Below are 27,316 nucleotides of genomic sequence, written 5' to 3'. Positions count from 1 at the left end.
AAAGAAATAAGTAGAGGTAGGAAAGGTGGATAGAAGTGGAAAAGATGGATAGGAAAAGTTGATGGAAATGGAAGAAATGGGTAGAAGTGAAGGAAATGGTTATAGAGAAGGGAAGAAAATATAGATGAGGAAAGAATAAAAGAAGGAGAAATTTAGTAGGAAAGTGCAAGAGGAAGAGCAGGAGGAAGGGGAGGAGCTCACATGTTCCCTTTCAGAGACTGTGGCCAAGAGCCAGCTCTCCTGCCTTGTCCCCATCAAAGCTTAGTCTTAGACTGCCAATAGAGTTTGGAACAGAGACCCTTTGAAGCTACAGACACAGGAAATGTCTGGCTGCACAAAATCTTTTGCTGGGCTCTGCTGCTTGCCCCTTTGCAGGGCTCCCTCACTCCTTCACTTGTAAGGTATCAGGTTGGGTTATACCTAAAGTCAGAATGTCTGCCTGTCTCTCTTTCTTTCCTCTAAAAACTCTTTTCTTATCTTTCTCCCATTTACCCTCTTTTCTCTCTCTCACTCTTTCTGTCTTTCTTTCCCCTCCCTTTATCTTTCTCCCTTTTTCTCTCTCCCTCCTTCCCTTTTCTTGCCACCAAGTTGATTCCTGAGTGACTTCTCTTCCATTCCTCATTTTCTTATTAATTCCAAGCAACTACCTCTTTGTCACACTAATTCTTCTGAGTGGACTGAAAGCTCATAGCAGTGGTGACAACAGCTGGAGCTGTAACTAAATTAAGTTTAGGTTCATTTAGATTTTGTCCTGAGCACTACTGGGGGTGAGGGTTGTAGGAAGCTCTTAATGATTTATGGTTTTAAGTGGGTACTGAAGAGGCAATGTGGTGGAACAGGAAAAAAAGACAAATCAAACTACTGACTGGTAGGCAGAAGACCTTGTTCTTCCACCAACTTGCTGTGTAACCTTCAGCAAGTCACATGTATTCCCTGGACTTTGGTTCTCCCCCTTTGGAAGATCAGACTCCTAGACTAGATGATCTCTAAGATTCCTCTAGACCTACTGCTTAATTTTTCACCATTCTGTGTTCTCAGCTTCTATTTACCTCAACTTTCTATATAGGCATGCATTATTTTATTGAGTTTGCTTAATTGTACTTTGTAGATATTGCATTTTTTTATATAAATTAAAGATCTGTGGCAACCCTGTCTTAAGCAAGCCTATCAACATCATTTTTCCAATAGCATGTGCTCACATCGTGTCACTGTCACATTTTTGTAATTCTCACAATGTTAAACTTTTTCAAATTATTATCATATTCCATATATATTATTATGGATGGTAATCTGATCAGTGATCTTTGATGTTACTGTTGTAATTATTCAGATGGCATACATATAAAGCGGCAAAGTTTATTAATATATGATGTGCATGTTTTGGCTGCTCCCATTTCTCTCCCTCTCCTTGGACCTCCCCTTTCCCTAAGATACAATAATATTGAAATTAAGCCAATTATTAATCCTACAGTAGCCTTTAAGTGTTCAAGTGAAAGGAAGAGTCAATTGCTATTGCTAACTTCACTGTTGTCTTATTTTTCTTTTTGCTGAGGCAATTGAGGTTAAGTGACTTGCCCAGGGTCACACAGCTAGGAAGTATTAAGTGTCTGAGGTCACATTTGAACTTGGGTCCTCCTGACTTCAGAGCCAGTAGTCTATTCATTGCACCAACTAGCTGCCCCTACTGTTGTCTCATTTTAACAAATTGCCACAGCTACCCCAGTCTTCAAGTAGGGTAGAACCTGATCTATCCTGATCAGGCAGCAGATATCAACACTGAGGCAAGATCCACTAGCAAAAAAGATTATGATTCACTGAAAGTTCAAATAATAGCATTTTTAGCAATAAAATATTTTAATTTATGTATTTTTTTAAAAAGACAATACTGTTGCACACTTGGTAGACTACAATATAAACATAACTTTGATATGCACTGGGAAACCAAAAAAATTCATGTGACTAGCTTTATTGCATTTTTTTCTTTATTGCAATGTTCTGGAACCAAACCCATAGTATCTCTGAGGTATACTTGTATTCAAAAGCTCCATCCAGTTTTAACATTCTCCACTTTAAAATGTCCTCTTATTCTAAATTTCTTATCTTGTATCATTTGAAAAATTCTCAAAACTGGGTAGTATTTCCTCTTTGTAGGCATTTGGACAAGGAAAGAAATTATCTGAAAGTTCTAGCTTCTCTAGCAAAATAGGGTTAATTTTAATAAAAGTTCAATACAAAAGCAAGTTATTGCATACAAGGAAGAGCAGGAGCATATTTCTAACCTATTGTGCAAAGTTGGGACACAACTATTGACAAGTAATCCTGGCACACATATTTCATTTTACTCTGAGGGTATATAATCCTGGAGGATCTCCGCATAGTCATGCCCAAGTAAGGCTCTTCTGGAAGAACTTTTGTCCCGTGACTTTCTCCCCTCTTGAGTTAACAAAAAAATAACAGGTTCCTAGCCCCCAGAAAAAGATGACATTCTTCCTTCCCAGTGATCCTAGCTGGATTTTTCTGCGACAATTAAAGTTATAATTTTTGCAGAAAGGAGTAGAATCTGGCATCCTGCACCAAAATATAGCAAGTTGCCCTTTGCCAAAGAGAGGCAAGAGAGAAAATGCCACCCAATAGATTAGAGGAATAATATGAAAAAAATCCCTGTCCCCAGGACCTGGCCTCTTCTCTTCCTCAAACGTTCTCATTTCTCTGATCATACATCCAAAATCTCATCTGCAGAATTCTATGATTGTCATTGGAATACAAACTCCCTGAATTGTAAGGTTGTTTCATTTTTGTCTTCCCATATGTGGTCAGTACCTTGGATAGTGTTTTGCACATAGTAGGCACTTAATAGATGCTTGTTTAGTTGGTTTAATTGACACTAGTCATAGCAGAAAAGGCAATTACTTGATATGATATGAAGGGCTCTGGGGAGACTTTTCCACTAAGAAATCATAGATCTAAAAGGGGAACCTTAAAACACTGGATGATAAAGTAAAAAGGAACCCTAGAACACAGGAGATGGAACATTAAAGCTAGAATTAAACTGAGAACATAGAATTTTAGGATGCAAAAAAAAAAATGTTGGAAATAGTAGGAATTGAAGAAAGAAATTGTCCAATATCTTCATATGAAAAAAATGAGACCAAGAGAAGGAGAAAAAAACTTACCGATGGTCATATAGTAAGGATTTGTTTTATCAGAGAAGACCCAGCTTCAGACTACAAGGAATCTTTTCAGTGAGCAAAAATCTCAAAAACTGCTCTGACTTTATGCCGACTATTCCTTGCTCTAGTGAAAGATATAGTGGGGTGGCTTGGAAAATGCTTAAGGAAAGATAGAAGAGCTGAAAGGAAGAAACCTGGGAGCTTGGCCTTCCTTCCCCTGGCAAAACTGGGATTGCTGCCACAATTGTTGTCATTACCATTGTTCATTGGGAAATTTAGGTCAGTCCCCTCCTGGGGTCTCAGTCTGCACATTCTCCCAGACTGAATGGAAATCAATCTTAGAAAGGGGAAGTAGTGTCAGAGATGATTATGACTGACCAAGAGCAAGGAACCTCAAGATAACTACATATAGCTAGGTCAGGCATGCAGAAGCTAGAGAAGGAGAAGGCAACAAAGATACATTTTCTCAATTTTACACTTCAGACAAGAGAATTCAACAGGCAGAGGTGATACATGGAAGGACCATTGCACTGGTAGGCAGGAGACTTACATCCAAATTCTAGTCTTTGACTTACTTTGGTGTGTGATTTTGAATTTGTACCAGTCACTCCTTTGACCTTAACACTCTCATGTCTTAAATAATAAGGCTCATATAGCTGACTTTCAATTTCCTTTCAATTCTAAAAATCCCTTGACCAAAATTTGAATTGGTTCATAACTAGGGTCAAGCCAACTTCTCTAACTTCAGTTTCTTCATCTGTGAAAAGGGTAGATTATTTACAATGCCTTTCTTAACAAGCACTTCATAGAATTTCAAGCTGGAAGAGAAGATAAAGATAACTTAGTTCATACTCGGTTTTTATTTTCAACAAATGAGGACACTTGGGAACAAAGAAGACCTGACTTGTCCAGACTTACAGAGCCCATAGTGTCTTGACTCCAAGTCCACTAGTTTTGTCTTTGGACCACATTTACCTATTGAAATTGTTTGGCCAGCTTCATCTTCTGACTCCAGAACCATTTGTATTTATTTATTTATTTATTTATTTATTTTTTACTGAGGCAATTAGGGTTAAGTGACTTGTCCAAGTGTATTTAATTTCATTATAGTATTTCAAACTATAAAGGACTACAGAAATGATAGGGAAGGAGGAGATAGAGTGGTTTTGTACACAAAAAAAACCCTTAGGTTTTTTTTTTGTTATGTCATGTGAAAAAAATTTACCCTTTATCCTCCCTCATCTATTCTTAGCTAGTTCAGGAGTGAAAACACCCTAGACATGACCTTTTCTGCCCAATACTTGTTTATGAACATTACAAAACACTTGACTACTTCCTGTTTGATCTGGAGCCTTCCTTCTAGCTGGAAGTCACGTCCCAGGAAGTCTGAGCTAGGATACCACATATCTTGTCCATCCACTCTATGGGGACCCAGGACTTTCTTTAAGAGACAAAGGCAGTAAATTGATTAGGCAACCGTAACTTAGAACATGTCAGCAGGTGGAAACTGAGCTTAGCTTGTTGTGTTGCTATCAGAGGAAACAAAGAGCTCTTAGATGTGAAAGCTCACAAAGATCTCATGAGGACAGAGTCAGCATATAAGGCCCTTCATCTATATTGCCTCCTCAGATTCATGTTGAGAGTAAAGAGAAATGGATTCTAGTCTTGGTTCTGGCCTCAGCTTTGTCTGAGTTTCAACTCCTCTTTTATAAATAAGGGGATTAGATTGGACTAGATAAGCTCACACTTATAAGATCAGGGATTCTTAAACTAGGATACATGGACAAATTTCAGCAGGTTTATAAACTTGGATGGAAAAAAAAACTTTATTTTCATTAATTTCTAAATAAAATTTAGTATTTTCTTCAATTATTTAAAAACATTATTCTGAGAAATGGTCTAAAGACTTCACCAGAATATTAATGAAGTCCAATATGCAAAAAATTTAAAAGCCCTCTGACCAAATAATATTTAAGATTAACTCCAACATTTTATTTTCTAAGCTCCCTTTAAGTTCTAATGTTATTCCTACACTTTTTACACACAAGTTTATGCAAAATTCCAAATTCACAAATATATGTGTATCTGTGTATGTATGTGTAGTTTCTTTTAAATAGCTATTCCTAATGCATTTAAAATGATTCAACTGAGAAGTGTGATCTCATAAAAATGAGAGTAGTAAATGTGTAATCTGCTATGCAAAATGAGGCATGTCTACACATGAATACCTTTCATTGCACAAAGTGAGGCATATTTGCCATTTAATCGTGACCTGATAGCCATACTTGTCATGTTTACACTGGAAAGGGCAGTCTTCTTCCCCTTTCCTTCCAAAGACTGATGTTATATTTTCTCTGTGTCTGGTGTCATTTCTACCAACACACATTTTTAAAACACCTACTATGTGCCTGGTACTATGATAGGAGGTGAGGATACTTAGACAAAAATGGAAGTGTCTCTCACCTCAGGGATTGAAACAATATTACATATACATAAGTATTTGCAGAATAAATATCAAGTAATGGAGTTGGGGTAAATTTCACATAATAAATAATGTCGTCCTCTTGTAGAGAAATTGAGGTCCAAAAAGTTAGATCAAATTGCCCAAGGTCACCCAGAAAATTAATAATAGAGCCAGGACTAAAACCCAGGTCTCCTGATTGCTATTCATTTAAATGTATCACCCTACCTCCCACAAGGCATACAAAGATAAAAAAAATTATATAGCTGATGATTTCAAAAAGGCCTGGAAAGACTTACATGAACTGATATTAAGTGAAACCAGTAGAGTCAAAAGAACATTGTCCACAACGATTGTGCCTAATCGCACAACAAGATTAGGCGATGATCAATTCTGATGGAAGTGGCTCTTTTCAACAATGAGGTGATTCAGGCCAATTCCAATAGACTTATGAAGGAGAGAGCCATTTGCATCCAGAAAGAGGACTATGGGGATTGAATGTGGACCACAACATCATTTTTTTCCTTTTTTGTTGTTGTTTTTTGTTTTCTTTCTCATTTTCCCTTCTGATATGATTTTTCTTATGCAGCATGATAAATATGGAATTATGTATAGAAGAATTGTACATGTTTAATATATATTGAATTATTTGCTGTCTAGGGGAGGGGAGAAGGAAGGGAGAAATATTTGGAACACAAGGTTTTGCAAGGGTAAATGGTGAAAACTATCTTTGCATGTATTGTAAAAATAAAAAGATATAATTTTTTAAAATTACATAGTTCAAGAGGAAATTAATATTGAAAATGCTTAAACCCTCTTGTGTAAAAGGGACCTTAGTTGAATGTTCTCCTATACTGACCTCTCAATGCTAAGTTGATATCTTAGTCTGGGCATCATGGCTAATACCACACAGGAGCTAATTGCTACTCTCTACCCACTCCCCACTTTTAAATCAAGGTCCCCTTTCTCTAGGCATAAAAGTCCAGCCTCAGCCTAAACTGATTCCTCTTCATTTATCTGCATCAAATTGTGAGGCTTAAATGATTTAGACCCTTCTCTATCCAGTAACATTCTTCTTCATTATTTAATATTCTTCCTGATTTAGCTTCTTCCAGAGATCTGTAGGCTGGGGGTGGGGAATAGCAGAAGCCATTGACCTATCCTATATGACATGCCAATCTACTTCCTTCCTGGGTTTTAGATTCATAGGATTTAAGATTGAGAAGGACCTTAGCGATTATCTAATATACCCCCTTCATTTTACAAATGAGGAGAATGAAACAGAAAGAGAGTGGTTTTTTCAAAGCCATATATATAGAGAGAGAGAGAAAAAAAGAGAGAAAGAGAGAGAGAGAGAGAGAGAGAGAGAGAGAGAGAGAGAAAGAGAGAGAAAGCAATAAAGTTATGATTCCAATCAAAGTCTTTTGATTGAAAACATATTATTTCCATTACCGAGGGGTTTCCATTTAGTCATATGTAGTCAAATCAATTTATTAATAAGTATTTATTAAGTTAATTCCTCTACCTTTTGACTTGTTCCCCTCCCTTCTAGTTTTCTCAGGCAGGTTATCCACATCCTTCCTATCTCCCAAATCTTCAATCTCTTCCTTTCTATTGATTCCTTTGCACTGCCTTCAAATATTCCCAAGTCTCCCCATCCTATTCCCTCAAGTTCTCATACTATATATTTCCTCACTTTCTCCTCCAAACTCTTTGAAAAAGTTATTTACATATACCCAAAGCCAAACTGTACATATGCCTTTGATCCAGCAATACCACTACTAGCTCTGTATCCTAAAGATATCATAAAAAGAGAAAAGAATCTACATGTATAAAAATATTTATAGCAGCTCTTGTTGTGGTGACAAAGAACTGGAAATTGAGGGAGCCATCAATTGGAGAATGACTGAACAAGTTATTAATGTGTTGGAATACCATTTTGTTATAAGAAGTGATGAGCAGGTAAATTTCATCAAGTCTTACATGAACTGATGCTAAGTGAAATAATCAGAAACAGAAGAACAGTGTATATAGTAACAGCAAGATTATGTGATGATCAACTATGAATGACTCAGTTTTCAGAAATATAATAATCCAAGACAATTCCAAAAGATTATCCATATGCAGAAAAAGAACTATGGAGACAATGCAGATCAAAGCATACTCTTTTCACCGGGGTTGTGTGTGTGTGTGCGCACGCACGTGTGTGTGTATGTGTGTGTGTGTGTGTGTGTTTCCCTTTTGTTCCATTTCTTCTTTTATAATATAACTGATTTGGAAAAATGTTTATATGATTCCACATGTCTAACCTATATCAGATTGCTTACTGTTTGGGGGAAGAGGGATGGCATGGAGAAAAAATTTGAAACTCAAAACCTTATAAAAATGAATGTTAAAAATTATTTTTACATGTAATTGAAAAAAAATACCTTTATTAAAAAAGGAAAAGAAAAAGCTATTTATACTTGTGGACTATATTTTATCTCCTCTTACCCTTTTCGTATTGCAATCATATTTCCAACTTCATCACTTATCACAATTGTCAATAATCTTTTATTTGTCAAGTCCATTGGTTTTTCCTCAGTTTTCAGCTCTCCAGATCTGTCTGCTGCAGTTAATACTGTTGTATTAATTTTTCTCCTAGATATTGTCTCTTTTCTGGGTTTTCTTAATGCTACTCTCTCCTGGCTCTCTTATGTAACAAATTAATGATCTATTTACTAATCTATCCTTTCATATCACATCCTTTGACTCTAGATATTCTTTGCTATGCTTTTTTCCCCCTACAAACGCACTCAGCTCCCATTAGTTAAGTTGTCATTTCTATTCAAATGACTCATAGTCCTATATATCCAGTTCAAACTTTTTCCTGAGTATCAATCTTCTATCATCAACGACTTATTACACATTCAAACTTAAATTTAAGATGTCCAAAATTTAACTCAGTACCTTTCCTCCTGAACCTTCCCTTTTCCATTATCCCCTATTTCTCTATAAGGGATTATCATCATTCCAATCTCTTAGGTTTATAATAAATCTCAAGGTAATTCTCAACTCTTCACTCTCTTTCACCCCACCTATGTAGTCAATTGACAAATCTTGACCTCCATAACAACTCTCAAAAATCACTCTTTCTTTCCACTTATATCCTATCATCTTAGTGCAATTCCTCATCATTTCTCATCTAGATTATTTTAACACATCTCCCAATTGTAATCTACACCTCAAGTCTCTCATCACTTCAGTCCATACTTTATACTTTTTCCAGAAATAATTTCTCTTAAGCAGAGATCTGACCATGGAACTCTCCTACTAGATAATATATTTTATGTGGCTATATAATAGGGAATTACTCCCTATTATATAGCCACACAAAAATATATTATCTAGTATAAACTGTACACTCATCTGTTGAGCTTTCAAAACCCTTCACAACCTGGCATTAATATATCTTTCTAGTTTTACTTGATATTCCTCCCCTCTTCTTGATTCTGTGATCCAGACAGACTGATCCTTTCTATATTTCTTACACAACACTATCTCTTTTCTCTGTGCCTTCACATTGAACATCCCCCATAATTAGACTGTATTTCCTACTTAATTTAGCCCCATGTAGTCTCTATTTACTTTAAGATGCTACTCAATTATTACCTATATAACATTTTTCCAGATCAGACCCAGTCAAATCCTTCCCTGGATTTGACTAGTGCCATCCCTGTCAAATCCTTTTGTATTTATCCACTTTATAATACTTACGTATATATAAATATATAGACATACGCATATATGTAATTATCTTGATCATTCAAATAGGGGTTGTTTCATTCTTTTTTTTTTTTTTTGGTATCCCCAGTGCCTAACACAGTGCCTGACAACTTGTAGGAACTTAATAAATACTTGTTGATTGATTGATTGATTGGATTTTATCATCAACTCTTTCAATCTTTTGAGAGGGGAGAAAGGAGTGGGAGAAGGAACCAGGCAATGGGTTCTCTTATTTGCCTTCCAGCTCTTCTCTAACCTCCTCCTCCTCCCTCTCATTTGGGGCATCCCCTGAGAAGAGCCCCAAAAAGAAGAAGTCCCTATCTGAGGCTGTATGGGCGTGGGGCCAACATCACCCTGGGATATCTCTGCTCAAAATAACCTTGCCCTTTAGAGATAGTTCCCTATCCAATTGCAAATCCATTCGCTGCTTACTGTCTCCATCCATGCCAAGGTCTTCTCTAGCACTGTCATGCCCCTTAACTTTCCTTCTTGGGACACAGTTAGTGAATCCTAGAATCACATAGCTGGAAGGTGTCCAAGACCTCATCTAGTCCAACTCTTGCCTGAAGTAGGATTCCCCTTGACAATATTCCTACTGAGCAGTCAGCTAACTTAACATTTACTGAGGACTGCTGAAAAAAGAAAATGTCTCTAGTCATGTCTCTCATTACCCTACCTTTATTTTTCCTAGAATGAGTGAGTCATGGTAGACTAGTTATTTTCTGTTCCCAATGTAAGGTTTTTGCTATTGTTGTACAGTCATGTCCAACTCTTAAAGACCTATAGACCTTTGCACATGATACTATCCATGGGGTTTTCTGAAGTGATTTGCTATTTTCTTCTCCAATGGCAAACAAGTGTTAAGTGATCTGTCAAGGTTAACAATAGTGTCTGAGATTGGATTTAAACTCAGGTCTTCCTGACTCAAAACCTTCAGTGTTCTATGCACTGGGCCACCTAGCTGTGTGGCAGTGTAGGTGGCAGTATTATACAGTGGGAAAAATCACTGGTCTGTCATTTTGAGCCAGTTCTTTTACTAGCTTGGATAAGTCACTACTCCATTTCTCTAAGCCTCATTTTCCTCATTTCTAAAATAGGAGATTTGAGCCATATGATCTTTGGGGGGGATTTTGATCTTGAAGGATCTTTCCAACTATTTTAATATTTTGTATATTTTATGTTTCAAAATACTTTGAAATTATGAGATTCTGTATTCTAACATTCTGTTATCTGAATCCTCTCCTAGCTTTGAAACTCTACATTCAACATTCTAACAGTTTATGTTTTAAGGGCCTGATCTGACTCCAAATTCAGTATTTTTTCTTCTTTACCCCATTGCCTGAGATACAATAATTCTCTTCACCCAGGAAGAAATAAGAATACTATTATTTGTCACATTCTTACAAATTGGTAGAGGCAAGTCCCTTTGAGGTACTTCACTTTCCTTACCTATAAAAACAAGTCTGTGGGGGCACCAAGATGGCACAATGGATAAAGCATCAACCCTGAAGTCAAGAGGATCTGAGTTCAAATTCAGCCTTAGACACTAATTAACTGTGTGACTCTGGGTAAGTCACTTAACCCCATTGCCTGAAGAAAAAAAGAAAGAAAAACAAAGAAAAAAAGATAATTCCCCAGACCAAGCATGTTGGAGAACCTGATCCTTAAGGGCCCTCCCAATCATCTGAGGCTAATGATCAATCAGTTATGTTGCTGTCTTTGGTAGAGATATTCAATACACCATGCTTTTGCTATTCAGACCCTACCCATTCTTCAGGTTCCAATTCAATGCACCCTTTCTCCAGAAAGTCATCCCTAACATCTTAAGACTACAAGGAACTCTCCTACTTCTGATTTTCTGAGTCCTTATTTAGGCTCTTAATAATAGTAACAATTCACATATTCTTTTCTCAACAAGATTGTAAAGTAAGGAGTACAAGGATTATTATTCCCATTTTTTTTTAAACTGTGATTTTATTAGTATAGAGTAAGAAACTTTCTCTATCAATGCATATGGGCATCTTCTTTGTAATTTGGAGAGCTTTTTATGGATTTTCAAAGTAAATGTCTTGCCTTCAAGGTGACAAAGCCATTACATATCAGAATTGGGACTTGAACCTAGGCTTCCCAAGTAGCCAGCTCTTCAGATGTCAAACTCTCCATCCGCAAGTTACATTTGGCAGAACAGCTTAAACCAAATTTAAAAAATAAAAAGCAATAAAATATAGATCATATTAATTTGTGGTTTTGTTGGTGGTGGTCTACAGATTTATCAAGCTTTGTTGCTGTCAGAATCAATGAGTATATTCTACCAGTTCTGCTTAATTTTCTCTGCATTCCTTGTGTGTATCTTTCAGAATTTCATTATATTCCTCATATTTTTAAATTTTTGTTTTATTTTTGTACCAAATTCTCTCCCTCTTCCCTCTACCTTGCTCACCCATTGAGAACGCAAGAAAAATGAAACTCAGTAAAAATATACACAGTCATTCAAAACAAATTTTAGCCTCTTTAAAAAAAAAAAAAACAAGGAAAAAGAAGAAAATATTTTTCAGTCTGTACTCTGTCTCTATCAGTTCTCTTTCTGGACGAGGATAGCATGTTTTCTCATTAGTCTTTTGTAATTGTGGTTAGTCATTGTACTGATCAAAGTTACTAAATCTTTTAAAGTTGATTATTTTTACAACACTGCTATTATTACATAAATAATTCTCCTAATTCTACTCACTTCACTTTGCATTACTTTATATTAGTCTCTCCAGATTTTTTCAAAACCATTTCCTTTTTCATTTTTTTTAATATCACAATAATATTCCATTAGATTCATATAACTTGCTCAGCCATCCCCCAATTGATGGACATCCTCAAAATTTTCAATTCTTTGCTGCCACAAAATAAGTTACTATAAATGTTTTTGTACATATGAATTCTTTTATTCTTCCTTGATATCTTTGGGATACAGATCCTAGTAGCATTATTTTTGGGTCAAAGGGTATGCATAGCTTAATAAATTTGAGGGCATAATTCTAAATTGCTTTCCAGAATGATTGGACTAGTTCAAACTCCACCAACAGTGCATTCATGTACCATTTCCCCCCAACCATTCTACATCCCCTCTAGCATTTGTGATTTTCTTTCTTTTTTTTTTTTTTGTCATCTTAGCCAATTTAATGGATATGAAGAGGTAGCTCAGAACTGTTTTAATTAGCATTTCTCTAATTGTTAGCAATTTTAGAGCACTTTTTCATGTGGCTATGGATAGCTTGGATCTCTTCCTCAGAAAAATTTGTTTATTATTATTATGTGTATTATCTTTTAATAATTTATCAATTGAGGAAGCACTCTGATTTCTTAATCTCTACCCATTCTCTCAGTTCATCACTGTTCTTCTGGCCTCACTTCTCTTTTCATGGTCTTGATCCTACTCTATAGTTTAAAAGTTTAACTTTGATCTGTTTTTCAGCCTTGAATCCCTTGTCTCCTTGTACTTCTCTTCTTCATGCTCTGCTGATCTTTAATCCTTTTCAGCATCTACTCTTGAGCTGCTGAATGCTGCTGGAAAAAATCATAAAACCATCCAACTGGGTCCACAACAAATTTGTTATCTAATCTCAACTACATCCAGACCAGAATCCACCAAATCCTTTTATTTGTCTCTGATTGACTTTCTAAAACAGTCCCCACACAACAGCTACTATTAATTTTTTTCCACTCTGCTTAAGCTCTCAGATCCAACTAGTCTTCCTCTCTTTGCATGACCCTGAGTCCTGCCTCCCTATTCTTCTCTTCTTACTTTTATTAAACCTCCATATTCTCCTCCAATAATTAAATATCTCAAAGTGTGGTTGTATCTAAAGGCTCTCTTCTTTCTCTACAGCATTCTTTCCCATGATTACTAATGCTGTTCCTATGGATTCAAGTATCATTTCTATACAAATGACTCCTAAACATATAAAGTCTAATTTCTCCCTCTAGCTCCAGTTTTAAATTGCCAAACTCCCTGGGAGACATCTCCACCTGAATAACTTACTAGGACCTCATGCCCAACATGCCCATCATGCCCAAATCTCAACTCATCATCTTTATCTCTAAATCAGTTCTTTCAACTTTCTCATTCAGTCGATATCCCCATCCTTTCTTGGGATCATAGATACAATGCTAGAAGGGACCTCAAAAACTGTCTAATTCAATCTTATTTTATAGCTGAGAAAAATGAGGAACAGAAGGGTTAAGTGATTTGCCCAAGATCACAGAGTGTTTAAGTGTTAAGAGTCAGTATTTAAACACTATTTGAGAAGCAGCATGGGAAAATGGGTAGGCAATGGATTTGGAGTCAGGAAGAGCTGGTTTCAAATCCAACCTCAGATAATTGCTAGCTTTGAATCGCTGGGCAAGTCACTTAACCTCTCCATGTCTCAGTTTCCTCGTCTGTAAAATGAGAGGCTTGTAGTCTATGATTTCTCAAGTACCTTTCAACTCTTCATGTACAATATTATGATCCTGCAAACACAAGTCTTTGGATTCCAAACCCAGCACTCTTTCTGCTAACCCACAACATTGCTTGACTTCAGTCAAGTTTAAACTTTAAATAATCTTAGCCTTTTCTCTTCCCTCACCTCTAATGTCTAAATGAGTTGCCAAATGCTATTGATTCTACCTCCAAAATATTTCTTGAGTCTCTACTTTCCATTCATGTGACTGCCACCCTGCTTACCCTAGTTAAGGCCCTCATTACCTGATGCTATTGTAAAAATCTTCTAAGTAGTTTCTCAGCTTTCAGTCACTCTTTACTTTAAACTCTACTTTTCAGAACCATCAAAATAATTTTCCTAATACAGACTGATTATATCATCCTCTCAATCAAAATAAAAACAAAAACAAATAACTATCAGCCATCAGAAAAGCCAATTTTTCTGATAAGACAAAAAGCAAATCTTTTTTGTTTGTTCTTTAAAACCATTCCTGACCTAGTTCCAAGGTCTCTTCCTTGCCTCATTTTACACCAGATTCCGTCACATCCTCTGTTCCAATCTTCACTCTTAGCTCTTCTCTGAACCTGATCTGCCTCTGTTAATGATCTGATCTCTGCTAATGAGCATAGTCAGATTTATAGAAATAGGAGTCATTACTCAAATGATAAATGGTCAAAGGATATGAGCCAGCAGTTTTCAGAAAAAAGTAATCAAAGCTATCTATAGTCATATGAAAAAATGCTCTAAATCATTATTGATGAGAGAAATGCAAATTAAAACAACTCTGAGTTACTATCTCACACCTATCAGATTGGTTAATATGTCAGGAAGGGAAAATGACATGTTGGAGGCAATGTGGGAAAATTAAAATAATAATATACTATTGGTGAAGTTATATACTCATTCTGTTCTGGAGAGCAACTTGGAACTATGCCCAAAAGGATACATTTGACCAAAAAATACCACTATTAGGTCTGTATCCCAAAGAGATAAAAAAGGAAATAAGAAAATGACAAAAGTGTTTATAGCAGCTCTCTTAGTGGGGGCAAAGAATTGGAAAATTTGGGGAATGACTGAACAAGTTATTGTATATGGTTGTGATGAAATATTACTGTGCTTTAAGAAATGATGAGCAGGATATTGTTACAAAAACATTTAAAAAACTTATCTGAACTGAAGCAAAATGAAATGAGAAGAACCAGGAGAACATTACACATAGTAACAGAAATATTGTTTGATGATATACTATGAATAAGTTAGCTATTTTCAGCAACACAATGAATCAAGACAATCCTATAGGACTTATGATGAAAGGCATTCTCCATCTCCAGAGAAAGAACTGGTAAATCCTGAATGCAGATCAAAGATACTTTTCCTTTACATTCTTTATTTTCCTTGGGTTTTTTCTATATTTTTTCACAGAATTATTTATATGGAAAATGTGTTTTGCATGACTATACATATATAATGTATGTCAAATCGCTTACCTTCTCAATGGGAGAGAAGGGAAGGAAGGAGAGAATTTGGAACTCACAATTTGAAGGGAAAAAAAGAATGTTAAAATTGTTTTTACGTGTAATTGGAAGAAAAAATAAAATATTAAATGAACATTAATTTACCAATGGCAATTGACATATTAGACACTTAATAAATGTTTATTGAATTAAATCCCTATTCTAGGAATGTCCCATATCCTATGTTCAATGCCAGCTCTGAGGAGTTTTAAGGTTTAAAGGTCTTTTCCAGCTATGATATTATGAATTGTAATATTTTGTGCCTGTAGGCTCTGGGTGTGCCCTGTAGGCACAGACAGTTAAAGATACTGTAATTAACAGACACCATACATATCTATTTAAAAACCCCCTTCCTTTGTTCTCATCTGAAGTTTGGGCAACAAAGAAGATGTTGATTACCTCCTTTGAGATGTCTGGAGTCTCCTGACTGAAAGAAGTAATATTTTGGGTTCCTTTGTCATCTCATGGAAGCATTCTAGTCCCATTTATTATATCCATGTATTCTACCCCTTAGTCGCTTGCAGGCTTCTCTTTCTTGAATCTTGTGCAAATTTAGGAAGAGAAACAAAATAAGATATGGTGGAAGGAAAGCATTGAAATTTTTAGCCAGAAGGAAATCTTGGTTCCCTGAAGCTGTACAACACTGGTCAAGACATTTCCCCTCTCTGGGGAAGATAATACACATTTACAAAGCACCTACTATGTTTCTGTGTAAAGCACTATGCTAAGTGCTTTACAAATGTTATTTCATTTAGTCATCACAACAATCTTGCAAGGTTGGTACTGTCATTGTCCCCCACTTTACAGTTGAGGAAATTGAGACAAACTGAGGTTAAGTCACTTGCCACAGTCACATATTTAGTGAATGTCTGAAGCTGGATTTGAATTCAGATCTTCCTGACTCTGAATCTAGAACTCTATACATTGTACCTCCTAGATGATTCTGGGTTTCAATTCACTCATTTGTAAAAATTGGGATAACAATTCTAACTCAATCTACTTCCCAAGGGAACTTTAAGGATCAAATAAGAGAATGGATGAATAAACACTTTTGGCAGGAGGAGACCATGCAGATTTGAAATGTTTTAAGTGGATACAAAGGAGGCAGATATCTGGGGTCAGGATCATCTATTATTTTCTATGACTTGAAAAAAAAGCTAGATCTTTCTGGGCTTCAGGTTCCTTATCTCTAAGTTCATCTAAGATGAACTTCAATATGTCTAAGGTCTTTTCTCATCTTTTAAAAGTACTAGCAATAGGTTATAGAGAAGCAAATTTTTATTTGTTTAAAGGGGAAATTTCCTAATAATTAGAACTATCTAAAAGATAGAAACCTTAAGAACTTTCCCAATATTGCATGACCCCTCGTTGAGAGGGGATTCTGTTCAATTAAGAGTCGGACTTAAATGAATTCTTTCCAGATCTGGAATTCTCTAACTCTGAATATCTAACAAGGTCACATACCATCCAGTATTACATCTGCTAAGGTTGTGAGTTGAAGGGGATATTCAAAAGGCAGATGTTGAATATTCCAAATAGGTTCTATATTATATCTAATACACTATTGATCTAGATAACCACCAAAGTTCCTCCAATTCTAAGACTTATTCTCTTGATACATGATTGATTCCATCTTTAGATTCATTGTTGGCTTCTACAGTCCTAAGTTTCCACTTTTGTGTCCCTCTGCTTTTTATTGGCTTCTCTCAGGGTCTCCATGGCCCTATACACCATAATCAGGATTATTGAGCTACCCAAAATAGAAGAGAAAATGAACTTAGTGTGGTATGAGGATCTTCTTCTCCTCCTCCCTTCCCTTTTCCCCAAACCCATAGAAAGAACTTAAAAAAAAAAAAAAAGGCAGAGCATCCCAAGAATAGGAAGCAGAAGAGAATGAGAGTAAGAAAAACTATGTCCTACTCTCAGGGCTATTACCAGATTGCCATGTGATCTTGCCAATGGGACTTTTTTTTTCCACAGCTCAGTGTCCCTATCTAGAAATGGAAAACAATATATAATTTCCACTATTCTGAAGGTATAAATCAGAATGGGGAAGGGACTCGAATCTGTTGTGAAAGGAAAATGTTGAAGGGAAATGTTCAACCTAGAGTAGAGATGATTTAGGGAGGACTTTGCTTTACTGTCTCTGGATATAGGAAGTGCCATCCTGCTGAAGGATGTAATTTCATTTTTAGGTAGTTCTACTTAGTCCAAAGAGTAGAGAAAAGATTTAAACAATTTGTAAAAGCAGACTTTCCAACAAAACAAGTAGCTTCAGAATGAAATTCAATGTTCTAGAAAGGTAGTGTTTTCCTCATCCCTGCAGTTGTTCAAATGAAAGCTAGATGCTTACTTGTCAGACATGCTATGTATGGGCTTCAGGTAGTGGGTCCTTTCCAACTCTCAGATTATAATTCTACTGAATGAAATTGTTGTTAAGATCTGGAAGAGAAATCATGGCTAAGAGTTAACGATAAATAATAATTCATATTTCTATATGGTTTTCTGATTATTTTTTGCACAATAGTTTTGTGAGAGCAGGTAGTAGAAGTGTTTTATTCTCATTTTGCAGATAAAAAGGATTCAGTAAGATTAAAGCACCTCCTCATGGTTACACAGTAAGTATCAGAGTTATTTTTCATGCCTGCATCTCAACTAAATTCAGCAAGTACTTAGTAAGCAGCTACTATGTGACAGACACTGTGCTAAGCACTAAACACACAAAGATAAAAAACCAAATGATACAATCCCTGTCCTCAAGGATCCTACATTCCACTGGGGAAGGGAGTAATATATAAATATATAGGTATTTACACACATATACATACAGATAAGTAAATACAAAAATATATAATAAAATAATTACAAAGTAACTTGGGGATGGAGCACTAACAACTCAGGGGTCTTAGGAAAGGACATTTGTAAGAAGTGGAAGTAGCACCTGAAATGAGCCTTGAAAGGACCTGAGGGTTCCAAGAGATAGAAGTGAAGAAGGAAGACATGTCATGCATGGAGGGCTTGTATAAAGGCAAAGAAATAAGAGATGGAAAGTCTTATTCAGGAAACAGCAAATAGGTCAGTTTGGCTAGAATGCACGAAGCAAAGTAATGCATAATCAATCTAGAAAGATAGTCTGGAGTCAGACTGTGAAGGACTTTAAATGCCAAATAGGGGAATCTGTATTTTATCCTAGAGGCACTGAAAACCTCTTGATCAAGAGAGTATTACAGTCAGATCTGTGCTTTAGGAATATCAATCTGGCAGCTGTGTGAAAGATGGATTGGAGAGGCATGGTACCGGGAGACTAATTAGGAGGCTATTGCCATAGTCCAAGTCAGAGGTGACATGGCCTGGATTAGAGTAATTGTGGTATGAGTGGAGAGAAGGAGATGGATACAGAGCTGTTTTATAGGTAGAACTGAAAACATATATTAATTAATTGGATATGTGTAAGTCAAAATTTGAAGATGAGTCTGAAGTCACAAACCTGGGTGACTGGAAGAATGCCATTGCAATGCCATTACCAGAAGAGCATTCTTGATTCCAAGTCTAGCACTCATGACCCTAGACCAAATTACTATAATATTGTTATTCCATATAGGAAAATAGAGATCAGAGTCTAAGAGAAAAGCCCAGGAAATAATTAATATTTTATAATATCTAACATTTACATTGCACTTTAAAATTTGTAAAGTATTTTATAAGTATCTTATTTCGTCCTCACAATGATCCTGAAAAGTAGATGCTATTATTATCCTCATTTTACATGTGCAGAAACTGAAAGCAGAACCAGATTAAGTGATTTGTCCACAGTCATATAACTAATAGATGTCTAGGGCTAGAAGTTAGGTTTTCCTGACTCCATGTCCATCTCTTTATTCATGTTCCCTGTCTGTTTAAGAAGAGAGGTAGAGGCAGGAATTGGGATCTGAGTTGGGAGATTATGCAGCAAGGAGATCATGAACCTCTGGGAAGTTTATTAGGAAATTAATAAACATAAGCCCAGTGAACCAGACGCAGAGAGACTGGCTAGTAGTAGAGAGTGGCTTGAACCAGGTGAAAAAAGAGATTCTAGTAGACTATTTGAAAGCATCAGAATGGAGCACAGAAGGTTTAGGCAAAAGAAGTCACAAATCAACCATTTTCATATATATTATCTCATTTGATTCTTGTTAACATTTTACTGAGACTTATAAAAGATCACAAGGTAGGGAACCAGAGGAGATCTTAGAGACCAAGTAGTCCATTGCTTTTATTTTTCAGATCATCTCTAAGATCCCTTTCAGCTATATTCCCTATGATCCTTGGAGCCTATTCCCAATTCTTGATAAAGATCTATTTTTCATATCTCTGTTGGAGAACTCTGACCCAGAGATCCATGATCAAAGTTTCAGGATCTCAGAGCTAGAAAGAGCCTCACAATCCAACTACTTCAACTTATAACCAATTTAAAAAAAACCCTCCTACAATACCCCTTGTCCCTTGTCACTTGGCTTTTGCTTCAAGCCCTCTAATGACTCTTCTAGGAGTCATAGTATGTCTATCTGAAGAGAAAAGGTGAATAAGTCACTCCCCCTGAGCCACCAGCTGATCTAGTCAGTGATGATGGGAAGGTTTTCCCTTCAATGATCTCTTGGAAAAACAAGAGATTCTTAAGTCATATTTTCCTATGGCCTCAGCTACTTTTTTGTATGCCCCAGAAACCTTGGTGGTAGCAGTGGTAGCGGAGTCCAGTTCTCATTCTGACTCTCTCCCTTGGAATACTACAGCTTCTATGAGGAAGGAAACACAGTCTTGACTTTGTGCCCAGACAGGCCTGGAGGAGCCAGCAGGCAGTAGGGAAAGTTTAAATAAAGGGCAGTGTCCAACCCTAACCATGCCTTACTCTGGGCTGACAGTGTGGAATATGAAGTGGTAACCCTGGCACGTGGATGTGGGGACTTCTTTCCTTTTCAGAATTCCAGGTTCAGCCTTCTCTGAAGCCAATCTCTGGTGGTTTCTGACCATGGCTTCAGACCAAATTGATGCCATGAGGCCACCTGTGCTCACAGGAGCTGACTATTCTTGGCTTAAAGCTCTAGGACATATTTTGACCATTTCCTTAACCATAGGTTAGAATATCAGAGCTAGAAAGGACTTCAGAACATAGCATGTTAAAATGTAGAATATGAGAGTTGGAAGACCATCTAGTACATTTTATAGCGAAGAAAACAGAAATTTCCTACAAATAGGAAATGACTTTTATTAAATCACTTAGGCAGTATACAGTACAGTTGGTATTCAAGACCGTTACCTGATTGTAAACATAGTACTCAGTCCCCAAATCTGGGTTATCAATCCACTTAAAACTATATTTTTAAAGGAATTCTTATTCACAGCTTTACCCTCTCAGTTTCTTTATCTGTATAATAAGGAGTTTGGATTTTAAATAATTCCTGAGATTTCTTCTAGCTTTAAATTTGTGATCATAGGATCCTGTACTCTGAAGTGGTTAAAAACCTGCCTATGGCTCAAGGGTCGTGAACAACTTTTCCACAAGCCTTGGGAACTGGGGCTCTGGTTACTACATTAAGTCAAGGCAACTTAGCCTACAATCACGCACAACATTTTGTGGTTCTGTAAACCCCGGGAATGCTTTCAGTTCTCAACTGTGGACTTTAATTACAGGGCATATTCATCCCGTCTCCATCTAAATTTATCTACAGTTATATCACTAATTAAATTACTCACAGGATTTCGTTCCAGCAATGAGCTCTGTGTAAGGGAGAAAGGGGAGTGCTCAAAACACACTTTTCTCTTGGTGGGGGGTAGCCAGAAGAGAAGGCTGGGAGAGTTCAGAAAGTTGCTTTCTTTTCTTCTTTGCCAAAACAAAGCCAGAAGCAACCTTTCCAACACAAATCCTCTCTCTTCTTTCCTTTTTTCTTTTTCCTTCTCACTGTCTCCCACCCCCACGCCTGAACCTGCATAATATACAGTGTATAAGTTGCCTGGCTTGTGGACTCATAAAAAACATAGAGAGAACGTCAAATAGGAAGATACTTTAGATTTGGAAGGGACCTTAGAAAATAAAATATTAGAGCTAGAAAAGACTTAAGAATGTAGAATGCCAGAGCTGGAAAGAACCTCAGAATATAAAAGTGTTAGGACATAAAATGTGAGTGAAAGTGAGTTTATTGATTCCTTGGCATAGTCCTCCCCACACTGTACCCCAAGGAGAAAATTCCCCGAAGGGTTTAGTGGCCTGCTTGAAGTTATATAATAAGTCAGTGGGGGAGCCCAAACAAGAAGCCAGGTCTCCTTACTTCCAATCTACTCGGCTCTGCCAGGATCCAGGACACAAAGCTGGGTACAGTGTGATCCCCTGGAATTGCCCATGAAGCCTCCTTCATTCACTCCCAGGGAAACAATTTGGGAGGTCCTATGAAGTGCATCAGTACTCTCTGCCAATTCTTTTTGCTAAAAGGAACAACCCATTTTTCTCCTTCCTTCCCCCCACCCCATGCCAGCCTGTTCTGCCTAACTCCCTGCTCTCGACTTCCTGACTAGGCTTACCAACCACTCCACACTTTCTCCTTTGAACCCCAAAGGAGTAAGATTGCACTACTTACCATGGAAGACGCCTTGATCCAAGAGGGAGTCTGGGTCCATCACTTTAGGTCCTACATGTGGTTCTCCATGCACAAAGCCAGCAGTGGCCTGGCCCAGCTTCACCTGATTTATGAATTAGTTCTGCTTCCCTCTGAGAGAAACTGGCTTTCTCTTTTTCGATTCAGTCTGACTGCCTTTCCAACTAGATGACTAGGTCTCACTGCACGCAGGCCCCTTTCCAACCTTCTCCTTAATGCAGTATATTTAAAGTAGCAGTAGCCTTTTTTTTCCCTTTCCTTTCCCTACAGTCAGGCTGGAAACATTAGAAGCGGGATCAGAGCTGACAGAGAGAGGCTAAAATAGCAAGGCCTTCTGAGGAAGGGCCTGCAGGCTGGACTTTGGGGCTCCCTATGATCTCAAGGATTTTGTGGAATTATAAATTGGAAGAGGAAGAAAGGAAAGAAGGAAGGAAGGAAGGAAAAAAGGGAAGGAGAGAAGAAGGAAGGAGCAAGAGGGAAAAGAAAGAAAAAGAAAAGGAAGAAAGGGAAAAGGGAGATTAGGGATGGGGGGAACAAGTGTTCTGAATACTTGGAACTAGGAGCAGACAAGGAGACAAATCCCAGGAAATAACATGGGGTGGGGGGTGAGGGAAGGAGGGGAAAGAGAGAGAGAGAGAGAGAGAGAGAGAGAGAGAGAGAGAGAGAGATTGAGTGAGCACATACCAAGGGACACTTTTTAATATGAATTTTTATAAAGGTACATATTTTTCATAACAGAAAATCCTACCATCCATGGCTATATGGAGATTGATTTTGTGATAAGTCAAGCAGCATGTATTAGAATGAAGACTTAAAATGTCTAGTTTGCAAAGCTTGTTTGGGTACACAAATGACTGGTCCTGGCCCTGGCTGAAGAAGACTTACATTGGAAGACTTAGCTCTGGAGAAGTCCCAATGAGTCTAGAAGAGAAAATATGCTATATCCCTGTAGCTTTATTTGGAGGCTGGATGACCACTTGTCAGGGTTGTAGAGATGATTCAGGTTTGACTAGATCCTCTCTAAGTTCTCTTCTAGCTTGTTCTGAGAATCTGATGTTCTGTTTTTACAGTCAATTCTCTAAGGTCTTTCCTAATTCTAACAGACTTTATTCAGTAGTAATAATATTAATAGTTGTGATTTCTATAACACTTTAGAGGTTATGAAGCTCATTTCTCACAATTTGTGAAGTAGATAATACAAAGATTATTATCCCCATTTTGCACATGCATAAATTGGAACCCAGGGAAGTTAAATGACTTGCCCATTGTCATACAAGTAATATGTACCAGATGTGTTAAGACTTAAAATCTATGTCTTCTGAATCCAAACCCACATTCTTTCCATGATACCCTATGTTCTAAAACTGTATCTTCTAAAGTTCCTTCCAATTTTGACATTCTGTGATTCTGTAGCTCTAAACTTTATGGCAACTGCATCAAAGTTTAGGAAGAGAGAGAGAGAAAGGGAGGGAGGGAGTAAATGAAGGAAAGAAGGAGGGAGAGGGAGGAAAAGAGGAGGAGGAAGAGGAAGGAGAAGAGAGAGGAAAAGGGAGAGTGAGAAGGAAGGAAGGAAGGAAGGAAGGAAGGAAGGAAGGAAGGAAGGAAGGAAAGAAAGGCGAGAAGGAGGGATAAGAGAAAGAAGGAAGCAAAGAACACTATAGTCACATGTTCACTAACTCTAAGGGTGTCCTTGGAATAAACAATTACTCCCATCTACATGAACTTTCAACTCACTAGATCACTTTTATGTCTGTTCTCGAGGGATTTTCTACCACTTTGTAGGATCCCTTTGAGTAAAAGAAGACAGGGGCTATTTTCATTTTATAGAGTGATGAAATTGAGTCCCAGGGAAGAAATGTGACTTGCCCAATGTCACACAGCAAGTCAGTGACAAAAGATGGGCTAGAATCCAGGCCATCTTCTACTGCACCATACTACTTGTAAAGGCACTAGAGCAGGACCATCTCAGAGGGTTCCAGAAGAAATAAGAGACAAGTTTCATGATGAATATATCATATTTCTTCATTCTAACTGAAACTCTTATAAGTACTCTGACTTTAGTTTGGGATGGGGGGGAAGGAAAGGTCCCTAGGACACATATAGGAAGAGGCTTTAGTGGTCTCCATGTTTGACATGAAGAATTAGTTTATCTTCAAATCTAGAAGCTAGAAATAGGTAAAGCAGACAAATACCCAAGAGGTTATTTATATACATTTGTGTTTATGATCATACCAAGAGACATTTTTTAGTATAACTTTTTATAATGGTACATATTTTTCATATGAGAATGTGATAACAGAGATTGATTTTGTGGCTAATGTAATAGGACAACCCTGCATTGGGAGCCTGGAGACATGGTTTCTAATCTTGGTTCTCTTATTGCTTTTCTGTATGACCCTGGATAAGTCATTCAGCATATGACAGGCGGGGAAGTACAGCTGAGAAGCTGCAATGTTCTGTCTGTTTAAGAATCATCTCTCGGACTGATCCCAAAATAGCCACCGGCCGCCTACGTGGAACAAAGCCCACACGAGAAGGTTCCTTCTCCCTCCTCCCCCCCACCCCCACCCCAGCCCAGCTTCCACATTCTTCCTTAGCTTTAATTACACAGAGGCATTTTTCCAGCCTGGCTGCCTATTATCCAAGCTCAACTGCATCTCCAAATGTGATTGATGCAGTGGCTGGGGGAGGTTCCTCCTGCTTGTTCTCAGCTCATCAGGGCCTAGGATTTAAGAAACTCTTCTACCCCTTCCTGGACTCTCTTGATCCCAACCTAGCTGGCAGGAAGGGGAGAGAGATCAACTGTGCACCTTGGGGTGCCCCTGCCACATCTTTTCCACTTGACAGAAAGAAGACAAAAATGCATCCATAAAATCCAAAAAAAAAGGACTAGAGGAATTTTGCCGTTTCTTTCTAATGCCAGTGTTTTACATTGTTCTTATTTTGACCAGAAAGCCTGAGGGTCTTCCTCTCCCAGATTGAGATAGCTATAGATAGATAGATGATAGATAGATAGGTAGGTAGATAAATAGGTAGATAGATGAGAGAGAGGGGAGGATTACTAAGTAAAAAGGATCATTCTCTACATCATTTCTTACCTAGCCCTTATCACTGATTGGGCATTGCCTCAGTCAGACTGAGACCTGTTAAAGACCTTAGCTTAAAAAGCCCAAGGTTGGGGCAGCTAGGTGGCTCACCAGCCCTGAAGTCAGGAGGACCTGAGTTCAAATCTAGTCTCAGACACTTAACACTTCCCAGCTGTGTGACCCTGGGCAAGTCACTTAATCCCAATTGCCTCAGCAAAACAAACAAACAAAAACAAAACAAACAAACAACAACAAACAAACAAACAAAAAAACCAAGCTCTCTCATTGCCTCCAGTCCATCTCCAGTCATGATCTATTTCTGACCACTGGACCCAGATGGCTCTGGAGGGGAAAGTGAGACTAGTGATTTTGCACAGATGTCCATCACTTAAATTAAATTCACTTGCATGTCATGTCATCACCTCCCTGAACCTCCCTGATATCATGGATCTTTTTTGATAATGAAGAACAAATAACAATATTTGACATTCTAAGTTCCCTTCCAGCTCTAAGCCTATGCTTTGAGGAACCTTTAATCTCTAACTATGTCTATGTCATAAAGCTCCTTCTATCTCTAATATTCTATATTCTAAGGGCCAAGATCCAGAATTCTATATTCTGAAATTCTATTCTATTTGGTTGGATAATTGGCAAGCAACTTTCCCTTTCTTCTTTTGTCTTTCTTCCCTTTAAGTGGTCATATGCCAGCAGTCCTCCAAGAGAGAATATCTAGAAAAGATTTGCCCCTAGGTCCCAGAGTGAATCCATGGCCAGGAGTAGAGGCTTCCTGATTCTCCTGATTACTCTGGCCACTACCTTGATAGTAGCTGCTTGGGAAAATCAGCTAGGAAGTCATTGTGGCATGAAACATACCTGGGAGACCATCAAAGTCTGCTACTGCGGGGCCTGGGAGACCATCAAAGTCTGCTGCTGCGGGGCTGTGCGATCTTTAGCAATCACTTTCCTCACCAAGCCTCAGTTTTCCCATCCAGGGAGCGAAACATTGTATCTTCTCTAAGTTATTGAGAAGAAAGTGCTTTGTAACAGTTTCAGTGATAGATGAATGTGAATTGTGATGATAATGAGGACATTAACTCCTTCATTCCTGAATCCTACCTCCTCTGGAAGCGAAGTCTCTATCTTAAAGACCTGATCTATAGATCCCATAAGAAAAGGCCTGGGATAGGAAAGATTTAGAGTCATTTAGGTGTCCCAGTGGATAGAGCACTAACCCTAAAGCCAGGAGACTTGAGTTCAAATCTAGCCTCAGACACTGAACACGTCTTAGCTGTGTGACCCTGGGCAAGACACTTAACACAATTGCTCTCCCCCCAAAAAAAAAAGGGAGGAAAAGATAGACAAGGTTTAGCTGTGCATTGTGGCATAGCAGAGATCTGCTTTGGATTCCTGACTGAGAATAATTGTTGTGTGAACCTGGGCAAGTCACTTAATCTTTGAACCTCAATTTCCTCGTTTTAAAAATGGGAACAATAATAGTAACTACCTCACAGAGTTGTAGTGAGCTATACAAACTTAGGCAAATAACTTCTTTGAGTCTCAGTTTCCTTATCTGTAAAATGAGAATGATGATAACACTTTATTATAATAACAAAGTAGCATCACATTATGGTTAGAGAAGGGACTTGAAGTCTGGAAAACATGGATTCTCTTCTCTGACAGACATTAGCCTCATGAACCTTTACAAGTTACTTTTACCTTTCAGTGCCCCCAAGCAACTCTCTAGGATTATAAATTGCAAAGCAGGTGCTAATCTGCTTTGGGAGAGGAAATTTTCTTTCTGGAAGTTCCTTATACAAAGGAAAATATAGATCTGATAAAAAAAAAAAAAAAAAAAAACTCTACTTCATAGGATTGCTTGAAGGATCAAATGACATAATGATATGAAGTGCTTTATAAATCATTAGGTGTTGCATACTTATATATGCTTAAACTCTTAATAGTGTCTGTTTTTCCTTTGCCTATATAGAGAACAAAGAGGCACAGGTAGCTAGCCTCAGGTGTCATCCATCCCAAGTGTGATTATCTAGAACATGGGGCATATGGGCCCAATCCAGTTCTTCCAGTTTTCTTTTCCTAATGCAAGATAATTTTTAATTCCATACAGAATCCAACTTTAACTGATTTTTGACCTTCAAATATAATAGGCTGTGGGGGACAGGAGAGAGATCAGGGGCAGCTTTATTTTAGGAGCCAATTTCACT

The 27,316-nt window shown here is 37.6% G+C and overlaps 1 protein-coding gene across 1 annotated transcript in view; it reads right to left on the bottom strand.

The window, feature by feature from the left end:
* Nucleotides 1-22,168, bottom strand: part of DAB2IP (DAB2 interacting protein) — a 321,975-nt gene extending 299,807 nt beyond the window's left edge. Inside the window, exon 1 of the mRNA XM_031954227.1 lies at nt 21,991-22,168. Coding sequence (XP_031810087.1) covers nt 21,991-22,030 — 40 coding nt within the window. The 5' untranslated portion in view covers nt 22,031-22,168. The remainder of the gene's footprint in view (nt 1-21,990) is intronic.
* Between the last annotated feature and the right edge of the window lie 5,148 nt (nt 22,169-27,316).

This window comes from Sarcophilus harrisii, chromosome 2 (genome assembly GCF_902635505.1).
Source record: "Sarcophilus harrisii chromosome 2, mSarHar1.11, whole genome shotgun sequence".
In the NCBI taxonomy this organism is placed as follows: Eukaryota; Metazoa; Chordata; class Mammalia; order Dasyuromorphia; family Dasyuridae; genus Sarcophilus; species Sarcophilus harrisii.
Note: the sequence above shows the minus strand (reverse complement) of the source record. Positions and strands in the feature narration are given on the sequence as shown.